General features: G+C 41.8%; 1 protein-coding gene across 2 annotated transcripts in view; it reads right to left on the bottom strand.

The window, feature by feature from the left end:
• Positions 1-11864: 11864 nt before the first annotated feature.
• Positions 11865-19732, bottom strand: part of LOC115159841 (noelin) — a 32839-nt gene continuing 24971 nt past the window's right edge. For both annotated transcript variants that reach the window (XM_029709895.1, XM_029709894.1), the window contains exons 5-6: positions 18923-19029; positions 11865-14293 (exon numbers count right to left, since the gene is read on the bottom strand). In XM_029709895.1, the coding sequence (XP_029565755.1) occupies positions 13619-14293; positions 18923-19029 (782 nt within the window). In that variant the 3' untranslated portion in view covers positions 11865-13618. The remainder of the gene's footprint in view (positions 14294-18922; positions 19030-19732) is intronic.

Raw genomic sequence — 19732 nt, 5'->3', positions numbered from 1 at the left:
AACATGGTAATGTATTCCATTCTTGATTGACAGCACATTGTAACACATACTCAGAGGCCTTGTTCAGAACATGTACTATATATATCTTTCTCCTTCTCGCCATCTTTCTCCATCTCTATATGTGTCCTTGTGGAGACCAAGGCTGCATGTATTGGCTATACACTCTCACTGAAAATAGAAGCAAATATTTATTTATTCATTGATTGAAACATCAGAGGACCAAGAGAGAGTGATAGAGAGTGAGAGAGAGGAAGAATGCCTGAAGGATGGGGACGGAGAAAGAGGGGACAGGAAGAGGGAGGGGAGTGACAGTGCAAGGGTTAAACAGGGAGAGAAGAGAGAGGTTTGGAGGCGTAAGACAAAAGGAGAGGGGGAGAGAGGAGAGAAATGGAACAAGATTGGGAGAGTGAGAAGAGTTTGATACAATCAGAGAGGGAAAGATAGAGGTAGATAGGTGGACATAGAGAAGTCATATCTATTTTAAAGGCAATGTTGCAAGAAAATTTGCCAATATAAACAGAATATTAAAAAAAACGTGTTTATTTTTCCCCCAGGGCTGCTAAAGAAAAAAATGGAGGCTAGAAATCCAGGGCTTAAAAACAAAGAAGTCATTGTACGCTGATGGTTCATATTTACTTTAAAATCCACAATTTGGTTCCTTCGACAGCCTCATAGATGATCTAGATAATTTTCCTAACCTCTCTTGATTACAACCAAATTGTGATAAATGTAATATAGTACATATTAGATCACAAAAAAATACAACTTTCATATTACCTGGTAGTTTACACATAAAATGGTCTGACGGTGAAGTGGACATACTCGGTATTTATATCCCGAAAGAAAGGAATGATATCATTACCATACATTTTAATAGAAAGTTAACAAAAACCTGGAATCCAGCCTCACCAACGTGTCGGAGGAAACACTGTACAACTGCCGATCAAAGTCAGCGTGCATGCGCCCGGCCTGCCACAAGGAATCGCTAGAGCATGATGGAACAAGGACATCCTGGCCGGCCAAACCCTCCCCTAACGAGGGTCTCCTTGTCACGGCCGGCTGCAACACAGCCTGGGATTGAACCTGTAGTGATGCCTCAAGCACTGTGATGCAGTGCCTTAGACCGCTGCGCCACTTGGGAGGCTAGGTGTGCATATTTCTATCAGCTCTGTTGGGTTTGCTCTAGTTACCACAGCCACAAAGTCAAAATTGTCCAAATCGTAAAAATGTATGAAAACAAAGTTGATTTTTGGTCTTAATTTAAGGTTAGGTATAAAGTTATCAGTGTGGTTAGGTTAGGCTTAGGTTTCAAATCAGATTTTAAGAAGAGAAATTGTGGAAATAGGCAGGATGTATGACTTTGTCGGCAGGAACATTTATTTGATTTAACCTTTTATTTAACTAGGCATGTCAGTTAAGAACAAATTCTTATTTACAATGACAGGCTTCGCCGGCCAAACCCTCCCCTAACCCTGGCAACGGTGGGCCAATTGTGCACCGCCCTATGGGACTCCTGATCACAGATGGTTGTGATAGAGCCCAGGATCAAACTCAGGTCTGTAGTAACACCTCTAGCACTGCAATGCAGTGGCTTCTCCCGCTGTGACACTCAGGATCATAGATAAGATCTTGCTACTGTGGAAAGGAAAATATCCGTCTACTTCTGGAAAATCACCCTGATGAACTCTTTAGTCATATCCCAGTTTACTTATTTTCTTATGGCCTTGCCTACACCTAGCAATTTGTTTTTAAATTACACTACCGGTCAAAAGTTTGGACACACCTACTCATTCAAGGGTTTTTCTTTATTTTTACTATTTTCTACATTGTAGAATAATAGTGAAGACATCAAAACTATGAAATAACACATATGGAATCATGTAGAAACCAAAAAAGTGTTAATCAAATCAAAATATATGTTATATTTGAGACTCTTCAAATAGCCACCCTTTGCCTTGATGACAGCTTTGAACACTCTTGGCATTCTCTCAACCAGCTTCATGAGGTAGTCACCTGGAATGCATTTCAATTAACAGGTGTGCCTTCTTAAAAGGTAATTTGTGGAATTTATTTCCTTCTTAATTCATTTGAGCCAATCAGTTGTTGTGACAAGGTGGAGGGGGGGGGGGGGGGGGGGGGGGAATAGCCCTATTCGGTAAAAGACCAAGTCCATATTATGGCAAGAACAGCTCAAATAAGCAAAGAGAAATGACAGTCCATCATTACTTTAAGACATGAAGGTCAGTCAATACGGAACATTTCAAGAACTTTTAAAGTTTATTCAAGTGCAGTCACAAAAACCATCAAGCGCTATGATGAAACTAGCTCTCATGAGGACCGCCACAGGAATGGAAGACCCAGAGCTACTTCTGATGCTGAGGATAAGTTCAGTAGAGTTACCAGCCTCAGAAATTGCAGCCCAAATAAATGCCCTCTTTGGCGCTCGAGGACGCCAGGCTACCTTCTTTACACGCACCTGTCACCATCATTACGCACAGCAGCACTCATTGGACTCATCTGGACACCTTCACATTGTTGATTACCCCTTGTATATTTGTCTGTTCCTCAGTGGTGTTCCCTGTGCCCGCATAAATTGTTGTTATGTGTTCCTGTCCAGACGCAGTTCCTGTTCCATTTCATGTCCGTCAGCTATTAAATCTTCACTCCCTGTACCTGCTGCTCATCTCCTGGGTCGACCCTTACATGATTGACTCAAATGCATTAAGAAGAAAGTAAATTCCACAAGTTAACTTTTAACAAGGCACACCTGTTAATTGAAATGCATTCCAGGTGACTACCTCATAAAGCTGATTGAGAGAATGCCAAGAGTGTGCAACGCTGCCATCAAGGCAAAAGGTGTCTACTTTGAAGAATCTCAATTATAAAATATATTTTGATTTGTTTAACACTTTTTGATTACTACATGATTCCATATGTGTTATTTAATAGTTTTGATGTCTTCACTATTATTCTACAATGTAGAAAATAGTAAAAATAAAGAAAAACCCTTGAATGAGTAGTTGTGTCCAAACTTTTGATTGGAACTGCATGTATTATATATATGATTTGATGTGAAAAAAAAGCAATTGATGTGAAGGGAAAACGATTAGCTATATTTGCTACGCTATCCCATCTGATTGAAAAGTTGATAAAATAAAAATGCCATTAGCTAGCTAGATTGAAATTGCTGGAGGAAAGTTAGCTAACATTACCATACTCCCACTATCAGTCTGAGTTCACTACCTTAGCTAGCTAAATGAACTGTAGCTAGGTTTCTTGAAAATAACAACTATATATTTGCTAGCTATAATACTGAATATTGTGAAACTACTTCATAGCCCTGCCTGTTTATTGATGCACTGTTCACTGAAAACATTGGCAAGAAAAATGCCCCTCTTGATTTCATTGCAAATAGGCTGTTGTTTTGGTACAATTGGGCTGAATAGGCTTGTGCACATTTACATTAGTGTTTCATTAGTTAACTAAGTTACCGACTGACTAGGCTAATTCTTATTCATGTTTTTGGTGTTGTTGCATTTCAGATGAAGAGAGAGTTAGATCACTAGAAAGCAGTATTCACAAAGAATCTCAAAGTAGGATGATTGATTACATTGACAAAAGGGAGCTGGTCGTAGATCACTAGTCCTACTCTGAAGAAGCTTTGTGAATATGGGCCCGGGAAGAAAACTGTTGCCCAATACCTTGCACAGCAGTCTTGATCACAGGACCCTCGAGGTATTACAGTTAATGCTTATGAACTGAAAATTGTATGTGAATTTCCACTAACAAAAGTATTGAATAGTTCAGCAACATGTGCAGTGAACATGGCCCAGGCCACTACATGCTGTGACATGGGCTTGGATGGTGACACACATCTTCTTCAAGCTTCCTGACTGAATACTGGGGTCTCAGTGGTTCCGGAAGCACTGTAGTTCTGTCCTTGAGCTGTTCTTGTCTTTTAATGTTCTGTATTATGTCATGTTTCATGTGTTCCCCAGGAAGAGTAGCTGCTGCTTTTACAACAGCTAATGGGGATCCTAATGAAATACGAAGGGCCTTACCTGAGAGTACAGAAACAGTCTCTCTGTCTTGCAGCCATTCTGTCAACATGTATTGTATGTAACCACTCAAATTCATATAAAGATGCTACGGACGCAAGCACCAACTTATATTCACTTTGTGCCATTATTTACTCATGTGGGATATATATTTTAGTTGAGACACCTGTATTATATACCTTAATAATAATAATAAAAAAGAATTCACTCTGAACATGAGACTTGCATTTGCTTTAGACGTTTTAATTCATATGCTCTAAGTGTATTTGTCTTGATGTTTAAGTTATCTCGGAAGTTAGTAAAAAATGTAACACCAACATGACAAATGCTATGAAAAAGCTATTGTTTAGTAATCTTACAATAAAAAATGTAATTGTTAATATCAAACTTTATTGCATTTGGTCATCCCCAAAATGTGTTAATTGAAAGTCTGCAGATAGCTGACAACAAGATGGCAGGTGTTTTAATGTGCTCTCTCTAGAGTTCCATAGCCCAACAAACTCACCTAGAGGAAAGAGGGATGGACACATGTTAGTTTTGAATAAACTCTGGGACTTTTACAGGAAGGAGAGAGCATGAGTTTGAGTGAGTACAGTAAATCCAATCCAACCATTGGTCCTGGATAATACGTTAGCATCACACAAGCAGACTGCCATAGTGAAGGAGGTTTACACAGTGCATCAAGCATACCAAATATGATTGGAGCTTACTTCTCTGTGTTCTGGAGAGATCGCAGGTAGTTGGTCAGAAGGCTCTGGAGCTCAGAAGGCAATTGGCCCAGCGTCGTCCGGGTTAGGGGAGGGTTTGGTCAGCCAGGATGTCCTTGTCCCATCGTGCTCTAGCGACTCCTTGTGGCGGGCCGGGTGCATGCACGCTGACTTCGGTCGCCAGTTGTAGTGTTTCCTCCGACACGTTGGTGAGGCTGGCTTCTGGGTAAGCGATCAGTGTGTCAAGAAGCAGTGCTGCTTGGCGGGGTCATGTTTCAGAGGACGCATGGCTCTCAACCTTTGCCTCTCCTGAGTCCGTACGGGAGTTGCAGCGATGAGACAAGACTGTAACTAGTGATTGGATGTCACAAAAAATGGTTTTGATGTATAGTATGTATAAGCTGGAAGTAGAAGCCTAAGAGTTGTTGTCCATTAGTTTACTCCAATTAAGGGAGGGATGGTAGGGTTAGGGGAAAATAATAAAGGAAAATCCATGTGAATGTATAGCTAAGCTATTATTTATATTATAGCACTATGTATCATTTCACTAACATTTTCTACTTTGACTTATTCTATCATGACATCAATGACAAGATGTTCCTTATTTGACTGTAGTTAGCTGCAGATGCAGCCTGTGATTGAGGCTGCATCAGGCTAAGCCAAACTGCGTCCAATAGGGTGATTAGCCTAGGTAGCTGGCTAGCTAAATGATAACACTATTAATTATAGAAGTATTGACTCTATTGCTTAAATCAGAAAGTAGGCTTCACCTCTGAGTTACATCTGCAAGCATTAACTCGCTAGCTACTGCCGTGGAAATATTATAGTCAATAATATTTCACAAATACCGGAGCCTGTGAGTTCAAATAGACTTTTACTACGACATAATAAATCCTGAGCTGGTTCATGAAAACAACTAACTTTCCAATCTTGGCACACACTTCTTATACATTTTCCTCATTACGTGACACACAGTAACTCTTCTTAATGACTCATCCCCTCTGGCATTTAGCCACTTTTTGCCTTGCACTCATTTTAGTTTGGTTTCATATTAGGGCATGGAAACTTTAGAGCCACACCAATAGTTCCAAAATACAGACATGTTCTCGCCTAAGACAGGTGCATGCACTCATCTTGCGGACTATCCTGAAATGTATAATGGCCACACATGTTCTGGAAAAAATCCCAATACTATGTGAGCTAACTAGCCAACATACATTGTTTTTGACATGCCACGACCCTGCTTACTTGACAGACATTCGACAGATATTTAGCTACTGTAGCTAGTTACATAATAATGGTTTATGATAATTGCAGTTAGTTCATTATCTAGCTAGCTAACTAAACTCAGCCAAAAAATAAATGTCCTCTCACTGTGAACTGCGTTTATTTTCAGCAAAATTAACATGTGTAAATATTTGTATTAACATAACAAGATTCAACAACTGAGACATAAACTGAACAAGTTCCACAGACATGTGACTAACACAAATGGAATAATGTGTCACCGAACAAGGGGGGGGGGGGGGTCAAAATCAAAGTAATAGTCAGTATCTGGTGTGGCCACCAGCTGCATTAAGTACTGCAGTGCATCTCCTCCTCATGGACTGCACCAGATTTGCCAGTTCTTGCTGTGAGATGTTACCCCACTCTTCCACCAAGGCACCTGCAAGTTCCCTGACATTTCTGGGGGGAATGGCCCTAGCCCTCACCCTCCGATCCAACAGGTCCCGGACGTGGTCAATGGGATTTAGATCCGGGCTCTTCGCTGGCCATGGCAGAACACTGACATTCCTGTCCTGGAGGAAATCACGCACAGAACGAGCAGTATGGCTGGTGGCATTGTTATGCTGGAGGGTAATGTCAGGATGAGCCTGCAGGAAGGGTAACACATGAGGGAGGAGGATGTCTTTCCTGTAACACACAGTGTTGAGATTGCCTGCAATGACAACAAGCTCAGTCCGATGATGCTGTGACACACCGCCCCAGACCATGATTGACCCTCCACCTCCAAATCGATCCCGCTCCAGAGTACAAGCCTCGGTGTACCGCTCATGTTGTAAACGATAAACGCGGATCCAACCATCACCCCTGGTGAGACAAAACCGCAACTCGTCAGTGAAGAGCACTTTTAGCCAGTCCTGTCTGGTCCAGCGACGGTGGGTTTGTGCCCATAGGCGACGTTGTTGCAGGTGATGTCTGGTGAGGGCCTGCCTTACAACAAGCTTCCTAGCCCTCAGTCCAGCCTCTCTCAGCCTATTGCGGACAGTCTTAGCACTGATGGAGGGATTGTGCCTTCCTGGTGTAACTCGGGCAGCTGTTGTTGTCCTCCTGTACCTGTCCTGCAGGTGTGATGTTCGGATGTACCGATCCTGTGCAGGTGTTGTTACACGTGGTCTGCCACTGCGAGGACGATCAGCTGTCCATCCTGTCTCCCTATAGTGCTGTCTTAGGCGTCTCACAGTACGGACATTGTAATTTATTGCCCTGCCACATCTGCAGTCCTCGTGCCTCCTTGCAGCATGCCTAAGGCACATTCACGCAGATGAGCAGGGACCCTGGGCATCTTTCTTTTGGTGTTTTTCAGAGTCAGTAGAAAGGCCTCTTTAGTGTCCTAAGTTTTCATAACTGTAACCTTAATTGCCTACCATCTGTAAGCTGTTAGTGTCTTAGCCACCGTCCCACAGGTGCATGTTCATTAATTGTTTATGGTCTGTCACAACTTCCGCCGAAGTCGGTCCCTCTCCATGTTCGGGCGGCGTTCGGCGGTCGACGTCACCGGCTTTCTAGCCACCGCCGATCCACTTTTCATTTTCCATTTGTTCTGTCTTTGTCTTATACACCTGGCTTCACTCAACCAATTACTTGTTTATTATTTAACCCTCTGTTCCCCATGTTGTGTTTGTGAGTGATTGTTTATTGTAATTCGGTCCGTCTTTGTGGGCTCGTGATGTTACTTTGTAAATTTGTCTTTTTCAGTAAAGTACGTTGATTACTCATATCTGCTGTCCTGCGCCTGACTCTCTACACCAGCTACACACAGGACCCTTACAGGTTCATTGAACAAGCAAGGGAAACAGTGTTTAAACCCTTTACAATGAAGATCTGTGAAGTTATTTGGATTTTTAAGAATTATCTTTGAAAGACAGGGTCCTGAAAAAGGGACGTTTCTTTTTTTGCTGAGTTCAGCTAACTAAGTGTAAAACACAGCTAGCTAGCTAGCTAACCTACTGGGCCATTAACAAAGACAGTTTTCTGACCAACTAGACAATACGACTCATTTTTGCCTACTCCCTTCTATAGGTCTTCTTCTAGGTTCAAAATTATATGACTGTCGTCCAATTGAAAAATAGTGGTAGTGTTGTGGTGAATCGAAGGACCATGAATTTAATAAGAAATCTTAGCCAAATACATTTAAACTCAGTTTTCAACTGTAAAACAAATCCCTGTCTTAGGTCAGTTAGGATTACCACTTTGTTTTAAGAATGTGAAATAACAGAATAATAGTAGAGAGAAGGATTTATTTCAGATTTTATTCCTTTCATCACATTACCAGTGGGTCAGAAGTTTACATACACTCAATTAGCATTTGGTAGCATTGCCTTTAAATTGTTTAACTTCTATGAGCTACGTGGGACGCTAGCATCCCACCTGCGGGACACAGCCAGTGAAATATCAGGGCGGCAAATTCAAAAACAACAAAATGTCATAATTCAATTTTCTCAAACATACAACTATTTTACACCATTTTAAAGATACACTTCTCCTTGATGTAACCACATTGTCCGATTTCAAAAAGGCTTTACAGCGAAAGCAAAACATTAGATTATATTAGGCGAGTACATAGACAAAAATAATCACAGACATTTTCCAAGCAAGCATATATGTCACAAAAACCCAAAACACAGCTAAATGAAGCACTAACCTTTGATAATCTTCATCAGATGACACTCCTAGGGCATTATGTTATACAATACATGCATGTTTTGTTCAATCAAGTTCATATTTATATCCAAAAACAGCTTTTTACATTGGCATGTGATGTCCAGAACATGCATTCCCACCCAAAACTTCAGGTGAATTTACTAAATTACTAATCATAAAGGATGGCAAAATACATAACAATTATTTTAAGAATTATTGATACAGAACTCCTTTATGCAATCGCTATGTCAGATTTTAAAATAGCTTTTCGGGGAAAGCACATTTTGCAATATTCTGAGTACATAGCTCAGCCATCACGGCTAGCTATTTTGACACCCGCCAAGTTCGGGGCTCACTAAACTCAGAATTACTATTAGAAAAATTGTATTACCTTTGCTGATCTTCGTCAGAATGCACTCCCAGGACTGCTACTTCCACAAGAAATGTTGTTTTTGTTCGAAATAGTCCATAGTTATGTCCAAATACCTCCGTTTTGTTCGTGCATTCAGGTCACTATCCAAAGGGTAACGCGCAAGCGCATTTCGAGACAAAAAAATGCAAAATGTTCCATTACCGTACTTAGAAGCATGTCAAACGCTGTTTAAAATAAATTTTTATGGTATTTTTCTCATAAAATAGCGATAATATTCCAACTGGACAATAGTGTATTCATTCAAAGAGGAAAAGAAAAAACAGCGTGCTCATGTGAATGCGCATATCCAATCTCTTTCTCACCAGGCAGACCACTGACAAACTGAGCTACTATACTCTGCCCAGAGACAGAAGATGCTTCAATCCGCTTTCTGAAGGCTTTAGAGAGCCAATGGAAGCCTTAGAAAGTGCTACATAACCGCACAGATACTGTAGTTTCGATAGAGAATCAAAAGAAGAATTACAAATTCTCAGACAGTCCACTTCCTGCTTGGAATTTTCTCAGGTTGTTGCCTGCCATATGAGTTCTGTCATACTCAAAGACACCATTCAAATAGTTTTAGAAACTTCAGAGTGTTTTCTATCCAAATCTACTAATAATATGCATATTCTAGTTTCTGGGCAAGAGTAGTAACCAGTTTAAATCGGGTACGTTTTTTCATCCGGCCGTGAAAATACTGCCCCCTATCCCAAACAGGTTAACAAGAAATTTGTGGAGTGGTTGAAAAATGAGTTTTAATGACTCCAACCTAAGTGTATGTAAACTTCAGACTTTAACTGTATATATATATATATATATATATATATATATATATATATATATATATAGCCTAGAAAAATAGCATAGCACCATAATTTAATCATGCTAATAAATGGCTAATCGCTAACAGTCATGCTAAAATGCTCATGCATTCCCATGCAAAATGCTAACACTAGCGGGAGCGCGAGCCAGCTGTGACGACCCTCCCACTCTGTCTGCCGTATTCTCTCTCTTTGCTCTTGTTTCCTTATTAGGATGCCGGTGGGCGGAGTTGGGAGGGTCGTCAGCTACATGGGAAACACCTGGGCCTGGATGTGTCCCAGGATAAATAGATCTCTGCCACATTCATTGAGGAGACTCTCTCCATGCAGACACTATGGTGTATTTCTATATAGGTTACTTTAGTAAATAAATATATATTTTGTTATTCCTTGTCTCCACGTTGTCTCCCTTTTGTTACGAGCTTTGAGCCGGTTCGTGACATAGCTAACAAGCTCAACACACGGTGATTGTACACAATAAACCACCAAACTTAGCTCCACATTATATGACACAGATCTCAAGGCACTTACGTTGAGATGCACGAACAATTGAACATCAGACTATCGGGACCAGAGGAGGAAAAGAAAAGCAGGAGGGAAAACTGTGGAAGTGCTCATCGTGATGGGGAAAGCAGGTTTCTGACCACACAGACCACACAACTAACTGAAACTGAAGTCCCGGGAATCAAGGCCACTGACAGGCTGAAGGAGATGTGGTGATAAGTACTTGGCGTGACCTTGACCAATAAGACACTAACAAAAGTGTGGGTCCTCTGAATGTGGGGGTCCTGCCCGACTAGAACTAACCAGAAGGGATGGCTAGAATCGGCTGACTGAAGCTGTCTGTTTTAACACTGGTGCTTCATTGTCAAAAGAAACCCACTTGCACACTTCCATCTGGTGCAGCCAGGAAGTCCAAAAGTGTTCGCCTGAATCTACGTCAAGCCTGGATAACATTCTATTTCATATTTTTATGGTGCGCATGCAGCCCAGAAGTATATAATCGATTACATCTCCAATTTACAATGTCGGATTGAAAAAATAAGTGACATATCAGATTCTTAAATATACGCACTATTCATTATTGTTTGGGTGGTTTTAAAGTGAAACATGGGCTTTAAACCAAAGCCAAGCGTTGGGATTCTTTAATCTACAGGAAGAGAACATTGATTCTACTTGACCCAGGAGGCTCCACAGATGGTACGGAGAAAACATCAACACCACCAATCCCCATCAGTCTCTCTGAAAGTTTGATCACATAGAATGAATCACTATAATTTATTGTTGCAACAATAATAATAATAATAATAATTTGAAAGAGAAATGGCCTTTGAAGTATTCTGGAATGGTTGGGAACCCACTGTGAGATAAAAACATGTTTTTAAAGATGCTTAAAATGAGGTCTATTTTTAATGGGTTACATTGTGCTTTGTGATGTTTGATGTTAGACATACTTTATTATAACACAATTATGACACATACCGGTAATGTGTGGCAGATTAGTATTATAAAATACTTGTGTTTTCCTACTGTGTATTTAATGTGACCGACAGGCAAGCAGCTAGTGCATATGAAGAGTAATAATCCTCTATTCTGCATCACTTATCCACATACAGGGAGTTATCTACACGAGGCAATGTATATCCAGGGAGCTATCAACACGAGGTAATGTATATCCAGGGAGTAATGGAGTAATCTCTCTCTCTCATCTGAAGCAGAATGAACTCATGAAAAGACATGACCTCTCAGTATTATTCTTAGTAAGACCCATGATGTGGTCTTATGGTCAGTCAAGCACACACACAAACAAAGACACACACAACAGCCTGATCCTGACAGACACATGCGCTGTTACCATAACCAGGAGTCTGCAACCTGTGGTTCTACTGTAACTGCCCCTTTGTGGCTCCATGACGATCAATAATTCAAGCTGCGCGAGGAATGAGCTTAGAACAAAGATTCTCTGTTTATTGACACAAATCATGAACTATCTCATCTCAGGTACAACACACGTCCAGCAAAAGCACAAATGAGTGAAAAGCCATTGTCCTCTGCAAGGTTTTTTTTACATTTAAACTGCATTATCCTTTGATAGGTGAGTGGGAGGAGGAGATACATTTAACAGCATTACCCTCGACTAAAAGGGATACTTTAGTTAACAGAATAGGGTGATGATAATTCAGTTGAAGAGAGAAGAGCTGTAGGACTGTGAACCCAGGTCTCCAGGATACATTACTTGATATATTCTATTGTTTTGTGGTCTTCTGAAAGAAATGAGCTGGATATGAGATAGGTTCCTCCCACACGGTCCAACTAAACATAGACAGAGAAGCAAAGCCGGTGCCAACAGCAAGAACATTAAAAAAAAGCCTCCGACTGGAAAAATAAACGTTCTAAAAACAAACAAGTGAAAAATCTAACATTTTTGCAACCACCCCACATCCCTCTCTTTTATAGGTACAGCATCATATAGCAAAAAGACATTCAGAAGGTAGCAGACCAGAATGGTAAAAAACACTCATGCAAATCAAGGCTGTTTTACACAGTCACAAACAACAGGAACGTCTTTGGCCGGGATTCAATCCAAGAGGCACGCTGTGGCGCAGTTGACAACGTGGCTTTTAAAGCCAATGTTCCCACGTTTGCAGAGATTGCATTCACTGAAAACGCTGCCGATATTGACTCAATTGGAAATTCCCTTTAAATGTCAAGCGCGCTACTACACAGCTTTGATTGAATACCGACCTACTTCTCGTACAGTACAACAGTGTGCCCCAACAGTCACTGCCTTCAGGGAGCGTATTCAAAAATCGTCTCAGGGTAGGAGTGCTGATCTCGGATCCGATTTGCCCTTTAAATCATAATAAATAAGAGGGGGGCCCTGATCCTAAATCAGTAGTCCTACTCTGAGAAACTTTGTGAACACAGGCCCAGGTCTTCTCATGGATGTTGATGATGTTGTTGTTTACTTGTTTACAGACTTCTTTATTTGCTACTGAAGGGATAAAAGGGATAGAATGTGTGTGTGTGTGACAGACGGTGGTTGTAGGCTCTGTAGTCTTCTGCACACCATATGCTGGTTCACCCCACCATTCTCCAAATAATGTCCCAGTTCTCCCTGTTTTACAAGGTTCTCCCAATTTTTCCCCTTATCTATCCGAGGTTCTCCCTCTCTCTGTCCGGGGGCCAATGGGGGGTCCTGCTTGGCAACCAGTTTATAACCAATCTCATAGTCCTTTGCTAGGACCCCACTGATCCCCATAGAGTAAAGTCCAGGAGAGAGAAGGGAGAAGGGAGGAGGGCGTGACAGTACTTCCAGAGACAGACACAGAGGCACAGAGACAATCTTCCATGATGGTTACTATCCATTATTTAAAAAAGAAAGGCGTGATATTTTTTGGGCATCTGTTATTTTCAGTCCAATATATAGTTTTGAACTCTAGATGTATCATGTTCCCTTCCTTTTTAGTAAACAGTTCTCTTTTTAATTTCAATCGATGTGCACATTAATTCACGTTGTAGTTCCAGTCATGGTTGATGTAATCTCTCTAAAGACAGTCTTACGATATTACATACTACATATACTGCTCTTTCCATAAAGTCTTTCTCTTATAGATATACAGTATATTCAAATATAGGATGATCTCTCTCTCTCTATTCTCTATATAGTATATTGATATAGTCCTGTCTCCATAGTTACAATTCCTGTGAGCTGATGACATGGAACAGTGTGACATTGTACAGAACCTGGTGTCCGTTGTTCCATGCGTAGAGCGCACGGTCCCGAGGGTTGTAGTCAAGCATGGAGATATGGGAGTACTTGTTCTGGAAGGCGATGTCTATGTACTCGTACGTGGAGGAGTTAGTGCTGTAGGCGTAGTACACCTTGGTCCCGCCAGAGTAACCGTTGGTAACATAGAGAGTACCACAGATCATGAAGGCTTCGCCAGCGCTCCTCTTGGGGTGGTTGGTAGTCCAGCTCTTGATGATCTGAAGCGTGCTGGGGTTGAGCTTGCTGATGACGATGTTTCCAGCATTCTGATTGGTGGCATAGACAGCCCAGAGCCCACCCTCGTCCACCATGAGGTCGATGTCGGAGTGGCCGCCCCAGGCATAGTGATACATGTTGTTGTAACCGGCGTTGTCCAGCTGGCGTGACTTGCTAATGGCGGAGGTCTTGAAGTCGAACTTGATGATGATGTGGCTCTGGAATTTGTTGAAGTAAATGGAGCCGTTGTAGACCACCTGACCTGTCCCGGACCACGGGTGGGGGAGGCGGTGAGACGTGAAGTTGTCCGTCATCATGAAGTCCGCCATGGACTTGTACTCCCGCACGAAGCGGTTGTTGTGGTAACCGTCCATGTACCACACCTAACAGCCAGAGATACAGATGAGTAGAGAGGAGAGAGTAAATATTAACTCAGAGTCAGTTGCAACTTTATAATACAAACAAGATAAAACACACCCTGCAGTCCTGTTAAAACCCTCCTATCAAACTCCTCAATGCACCATTATGTAGATGGGAGCTATATACATGTGGATCACGCATCATTTCACACTGTAAATCAAATCACGCTGTCAACAGAAAGCCTAATTAAATGGGATGCTTGACTCGGAGCAGAGCAGGGAGCAGAGCTCCTGCCTTCTGCTTCAGAATACAAACAGTCAGGAATGACAGGCAGCTGCAGGCAGGCCGGGGTTGGGGATGAGCCCAGCCCCACAGGGATAATGCGGATCATTCCGGATAAAAGGCTCATCTTTTTTCACCTGTGGCTTTGGCATTAAGGAAGCTTCCGGGGTAGCTGCCTAGACCATTTCCTCATTTATTTATTTATTTTTAACTAGGCAAGTCAGTTCTTATTTTCAATGACAGCCTACGAACAGTGGGTTAACTGCCTTGTTCTGGGGCAGAACAACAGATTTGTTTACCTTGTCAGCCCAGGGATTCGATCCCACAACCTTTCAGTTACAAGTCCAATGCTCTAACCACTAGGCTACCTGCTGCCCCATTTCCTCCATCCCCTCATCCTCCATCTCTCCAAGTTATGACACACCTCAACCTTCCCATTCCCTCTCCAGACAATCTGATTGGCTAATGGATCTTTGAGAGCCCGGATGTAAGGGCCTTAAGGGTCCAGGAAACACCATCGACAACCTTTAATGTTCTCCTCTTACAGAGAGAGAAACCCACACAAACAGACCCCATGGAGCCCCAGTCCTAACCAAATTATGAGAAAGCAAAAATAACTATTTGACACTGGAAAGAATCAACCAAGAAACAGAGCAAACTGTAATGCTATCTGGCCCTAAACAGAGAGTACACAGTGGCAGAATACCTGACCACCGGGACTGACCCCAAGTTAATAAATCCTTGACTATGTTCAGACTCAGTGAGCATAGCCTTGTTAATGAGAAAGGTCGCCATAGGCTCTCAAGAGAAGACAGGCTATGTGCACACTGCCCACAAAATGAGGTGGAAACTGAGCTACACTTCCTAACCTCCTGACAAATATATGACCACATTAGAGATAAATATTTCCCACACATCACACAGACCCACAAAGATTTTTTTTTAAATTAAACATTGATAAACTCCCATATCTGCAGCAAGATTTGTGGCCCGTTGCCATGAGAAAAGGGCAACAAGTGGAGCACAAACAACATTGAATATACAAACTATATTTATCTGTCTTCCTGGTACCATTAGAACACATTAGACATGGTCTCATGGATACAGAGCACACATGCATAGCACATGTTTTACCGTCCAGCTTAGCTACCTTGCCTTTAAATTATTATCTTGCCTTACTGTACACTCTCAGACACTCTCACACTACCTTGTATCTCACAAGCAGCATGGTCCAACGTTACACAGAGAAACCAGAAGTATAGAGCAATACCAGGGAGACCCACATATGTGACGTGCAGTTTTCCATCGATGTACAGATGATATTATGACTATGACGGTCATGTATGTTTATGTTTGCGTATGCTTTATGTATTTGTGCTATAACCTCTAAACCCCAGATCTGCATACAGATCCATGTGTACGTTTTAAAGCCATATAAACATCTTGGCTGACACCCTCCCTTCATTAACGACCTTGCTGTTGGGGCTCGGGTGTAAACCATGCATTTATTCTCCGCATTTGCATTTTAATGTGTTTTAGTAATGAAAGCTTCGTCTGTCTATTCCTCCAACAGATGCCCAGCCCAGGAGAGCTAACTCAGACATGGCCGTTTAGTAGGACGGACGGACGGACAGACAGACAGTAGAGTAAACACATGAACATTAATCAAAGCTTCTATTAAGGTCAGATTCTGAAGAGGCAACTCTATTATGGGTGTGTCAGGACTCTTAACAGCCTGGCCTCTTCAACTGAGTACCATTAGTCATGTCATCTGAGTAATATAGGGTGCATCCCAAAGGGCATTTTGATCTGAGCCCTATGGGCCATGGTCAAAAGCAATGCTCTATATATGAATAGGGTGCCATTTGGGATACAGCAATGAGTATAATGTAAAGCACTTAGTGTGATCTTCCAGTAGCTACCGCCGTAAAACACAGTGCCAAGGTTAGGAAATCATTACCTTAATGTAGCTGGGCTTTAGACACTACCGAGGTCAGGAAATCATTACCTTAATGTAGCTGGGCTTTAGACACTACCGAGGTAAGGAAATCATTACCTTAATGTAGCTGGGCTTTAGACACTACCGAGGTAAGGAAATCATTACCTTAATGTAGCTGGGCTTTAGACACTACCGAGGTAAGGAAATCATTACCTTAATGTAGCTGGGCTTTAGACACTACCGAGGTAAGGAAATCATTACCTTATTAATGTAGCTGGGCTTTAGACACTACCGAGGTAAGGAAATCATTACCTTATTAATGTAGCTGGGCTTTAGACACTACCGAGGTAAGGAAATCATTACCTTAATGTAGCTAGGCTTTAGACACTAACGAGGTAAGGAAATCATTACCTTATTAATGTAGCTGGGCTTTAGACACTACCGAAGTAAGGAAATCATTACCTTATTAATGTAGCTGGGCTTTAGACGCTACCGAGGTAAGGAAATCATTACCTTATTAATGTAGCTGGGCTTTAGACGCTACCGAGGTAAGGAAATCATTACCTTATTAATGTAGCTGGGCTTTAGACACTACAGAGGTAAGGAAATCATTACCTTATTAATGTAGCTGGGCTTTAGACACTACCGAGGTAAGGAAATCATTACCTTAATGTAGCTGGGCTTTAGACGCTACCGAGCTCAGGAAATCATTACCTTAATGTAGCTGGGCTTTAGACGCTACCGAGGTAAGAAAATCATTACCTTATTAATGTAGCTGGGCTTTAGACACTACCGAGGTAAGGAAATCATTACCTTATTAATGTAGCTGGGCTTTAGACACTACCGAGGTAAGGAAATCATTACCTTATTAATGTAGCTGGGCTTTAGACACTACCGAGGTAAGGAAATCATTACCTTATTAATGTAGCTGGGCTTTAGACACTACCGAGGTAAGGAAATCATTACCTTATTAATGTAGCTGGGCTTTAGACGCTACCGAGGTAAGGAAATCATTACCTTATTAATGTAGCTGGGCTTTAGACACTACCGAGGTAAGGAAATCATTACCTTAATGTAGCTGGGCTTTAGACGCTACCGAGGTAAGGAAATCATTACCTTAATGTAGCTGGGCTTTAGACACTACCGAGGTAAGGAAATCATTACCTTAATGTAGCTGGGCTTTAGACACTACCGAGGTAAGGAAATCATTACCTTATTAATGTAGCTGGGCTTTAGACACTACCGAGGTAAGGAAATCATTACCTTAATGTAGCTGGGCTTTAGACGCTACCGAGGTAAGGAAATCATTACCTTAATGTAGCTGGGCTTTAGACACTACCGAGGTAAGGAAATCATTACCTTAATGTAGCTGGGCTTTAGACACTACAGAGGTAAGGAAATCATTACCTTAATGTAGCTGGGCTTTAGACACTACCGAGGTAAGGAAATCATTACCTTATTAATGTAGCTGGGCTTTAGACACTACCGAGGTAAGGAAATCATTACCTTAATGTAGCTGGGCTTTAGACGCTACCGAGGTAAGGAAATCATTACCTTAATGTAGCTGGGCTTTAGACACTACAGAGGTAAGGAAATCATTACCTTATTAATGTAGCTGGGCTTTAGACACTACCGAGGTAAGGAAATCATTACCTTATTAATGTAGCTGGGCTTTAGACACTACCGAGGTAAGGAAATCATTACCTTAATGTAGCTGGGCTTTAGACACTACCGAGGTAAGGAAATCATTACCTTAATGTAGCTGGGCTTTAGACACTACCGAGGTAAGGAAATCATTACCTTAATGTAGCTGGGCTTTAGACACTACAGAGGTAAGGAAATCATTACCTTAATGTAGCTGGGCTTTAGACACTACCGAGGTAAGGAAATCATTACCTTAATGTAGCTGGGCTTTAGACACTACCGAGGTAAGGAAATCATTACCTTATTAATGTAGCTGGGCTTTAGACACTACCGAGGTAAGGAAATCATTACCTTAATGTAGCTGGGCTTTAGACACTACCGAGGTAAGGAAATCATTACCTTAATGTAGCTGGGCTTTAGACACTACCGAGGTCAGGAAATCATTACCTTATTAATGTACCTGGGCTTTAGACACTACTGAGGTAAGGAAATCATTACCTTAATGTAGCTGGGCTTTAGACACTACCGAGGTAAGGAAATCATTACCTTATTAATGTAGCTGGGCTTTAGACACTACCGAGGTAAGGAAATCATTACCTTAATGTAGCTGGGCTTTAGACGCTACCGAGCTCAGGAAATCATTACCTTAACGTATCTGGGCTTTACATACTACCGAGGTAAGGAAATCATTACCTTAACGTAGCTTTAGACGCTACCGGAGCGTTAAAGAGGGGTAATTGTATTTTCTCCATGTTCATGGACGGCTGAAATGTGTGTGTGTGTATACCCTGGTATCTCCTTCCGGTGCTGCAGGGTCAGTCATCCAGGATCCGAATCGGGATCCAGACGTCTTGATGGTGACAGGATCACTGATGCCCGTCAACTTCCCACATGCTGTGAACGAATAACCAACATAGAAATACCTCTCATAGATACTGCATATCATTCTCATAGATTAAACACAGCATCTGTATGATTCATATTGTCTAACATGCTGTAATAAAGACATCATATTGTACTTACACATAATAACATAATTTACAAAACATTCACTCAGCCTTCATTCACAAAAGAACAATAGCATGTGTGTATTGTTGTTTGTGTCTATGTCTAGGCCTCCATCTGTCTGTCCTCCCCAGAGAATAAAGGTAATGGTCTTGGGTATTCTGTGCATTATATTTGTCTGAGTGATGGAGAGGGAGAGAGAGAAAGAGAGAGAGAGAGAGATGGATAGAAATGGGGAGAGAGAGAGAGAGAGAGAGAGATGGAGAGAAATGGGGGGAGAGAGAGAGGATGAGGGAGAGACAGAGCAAGAGAGAGAGAAGGGGAGAAATGGGGAGAGAGAGAGAAGGGGAGAGAGAGAGAGGATGAGAGAGAGACAGAGCAAGAGAGAGAGATGGGGAGAGAGAGAGATGGAGGGAGAGAGATTTGATTGTTGTTCCAGGTTATGTAGGATCCACTGAGCTCATGCTGCTGCTGCTACTTGTTCTAGGCTGTTTGAGCTGAGCGTATCGTTAATTAGGCTTGATTGAGGTGTTGATATGAAGTTGACATATCTAGCGCTGAACGCTTAGCTGCGCCTTGTTCCCTGATGACA

This window comes from Salmo trutta, chromosome 23 (assembly GCF_901001165.1).
Source record: "Salmo trutta chromosome 23, fSalTru1.1, whole genome shotgun sequence".
NCBI classification, from domain to species: Eukaryota; Metazoa; Chordata; class Actinopteri; order Salmoniformes; family Salmonidae; genus Salmo; species Salmo trutta.
This window is presented reverse-complemented; position numbering and strand designations above follow the sequence as displayed.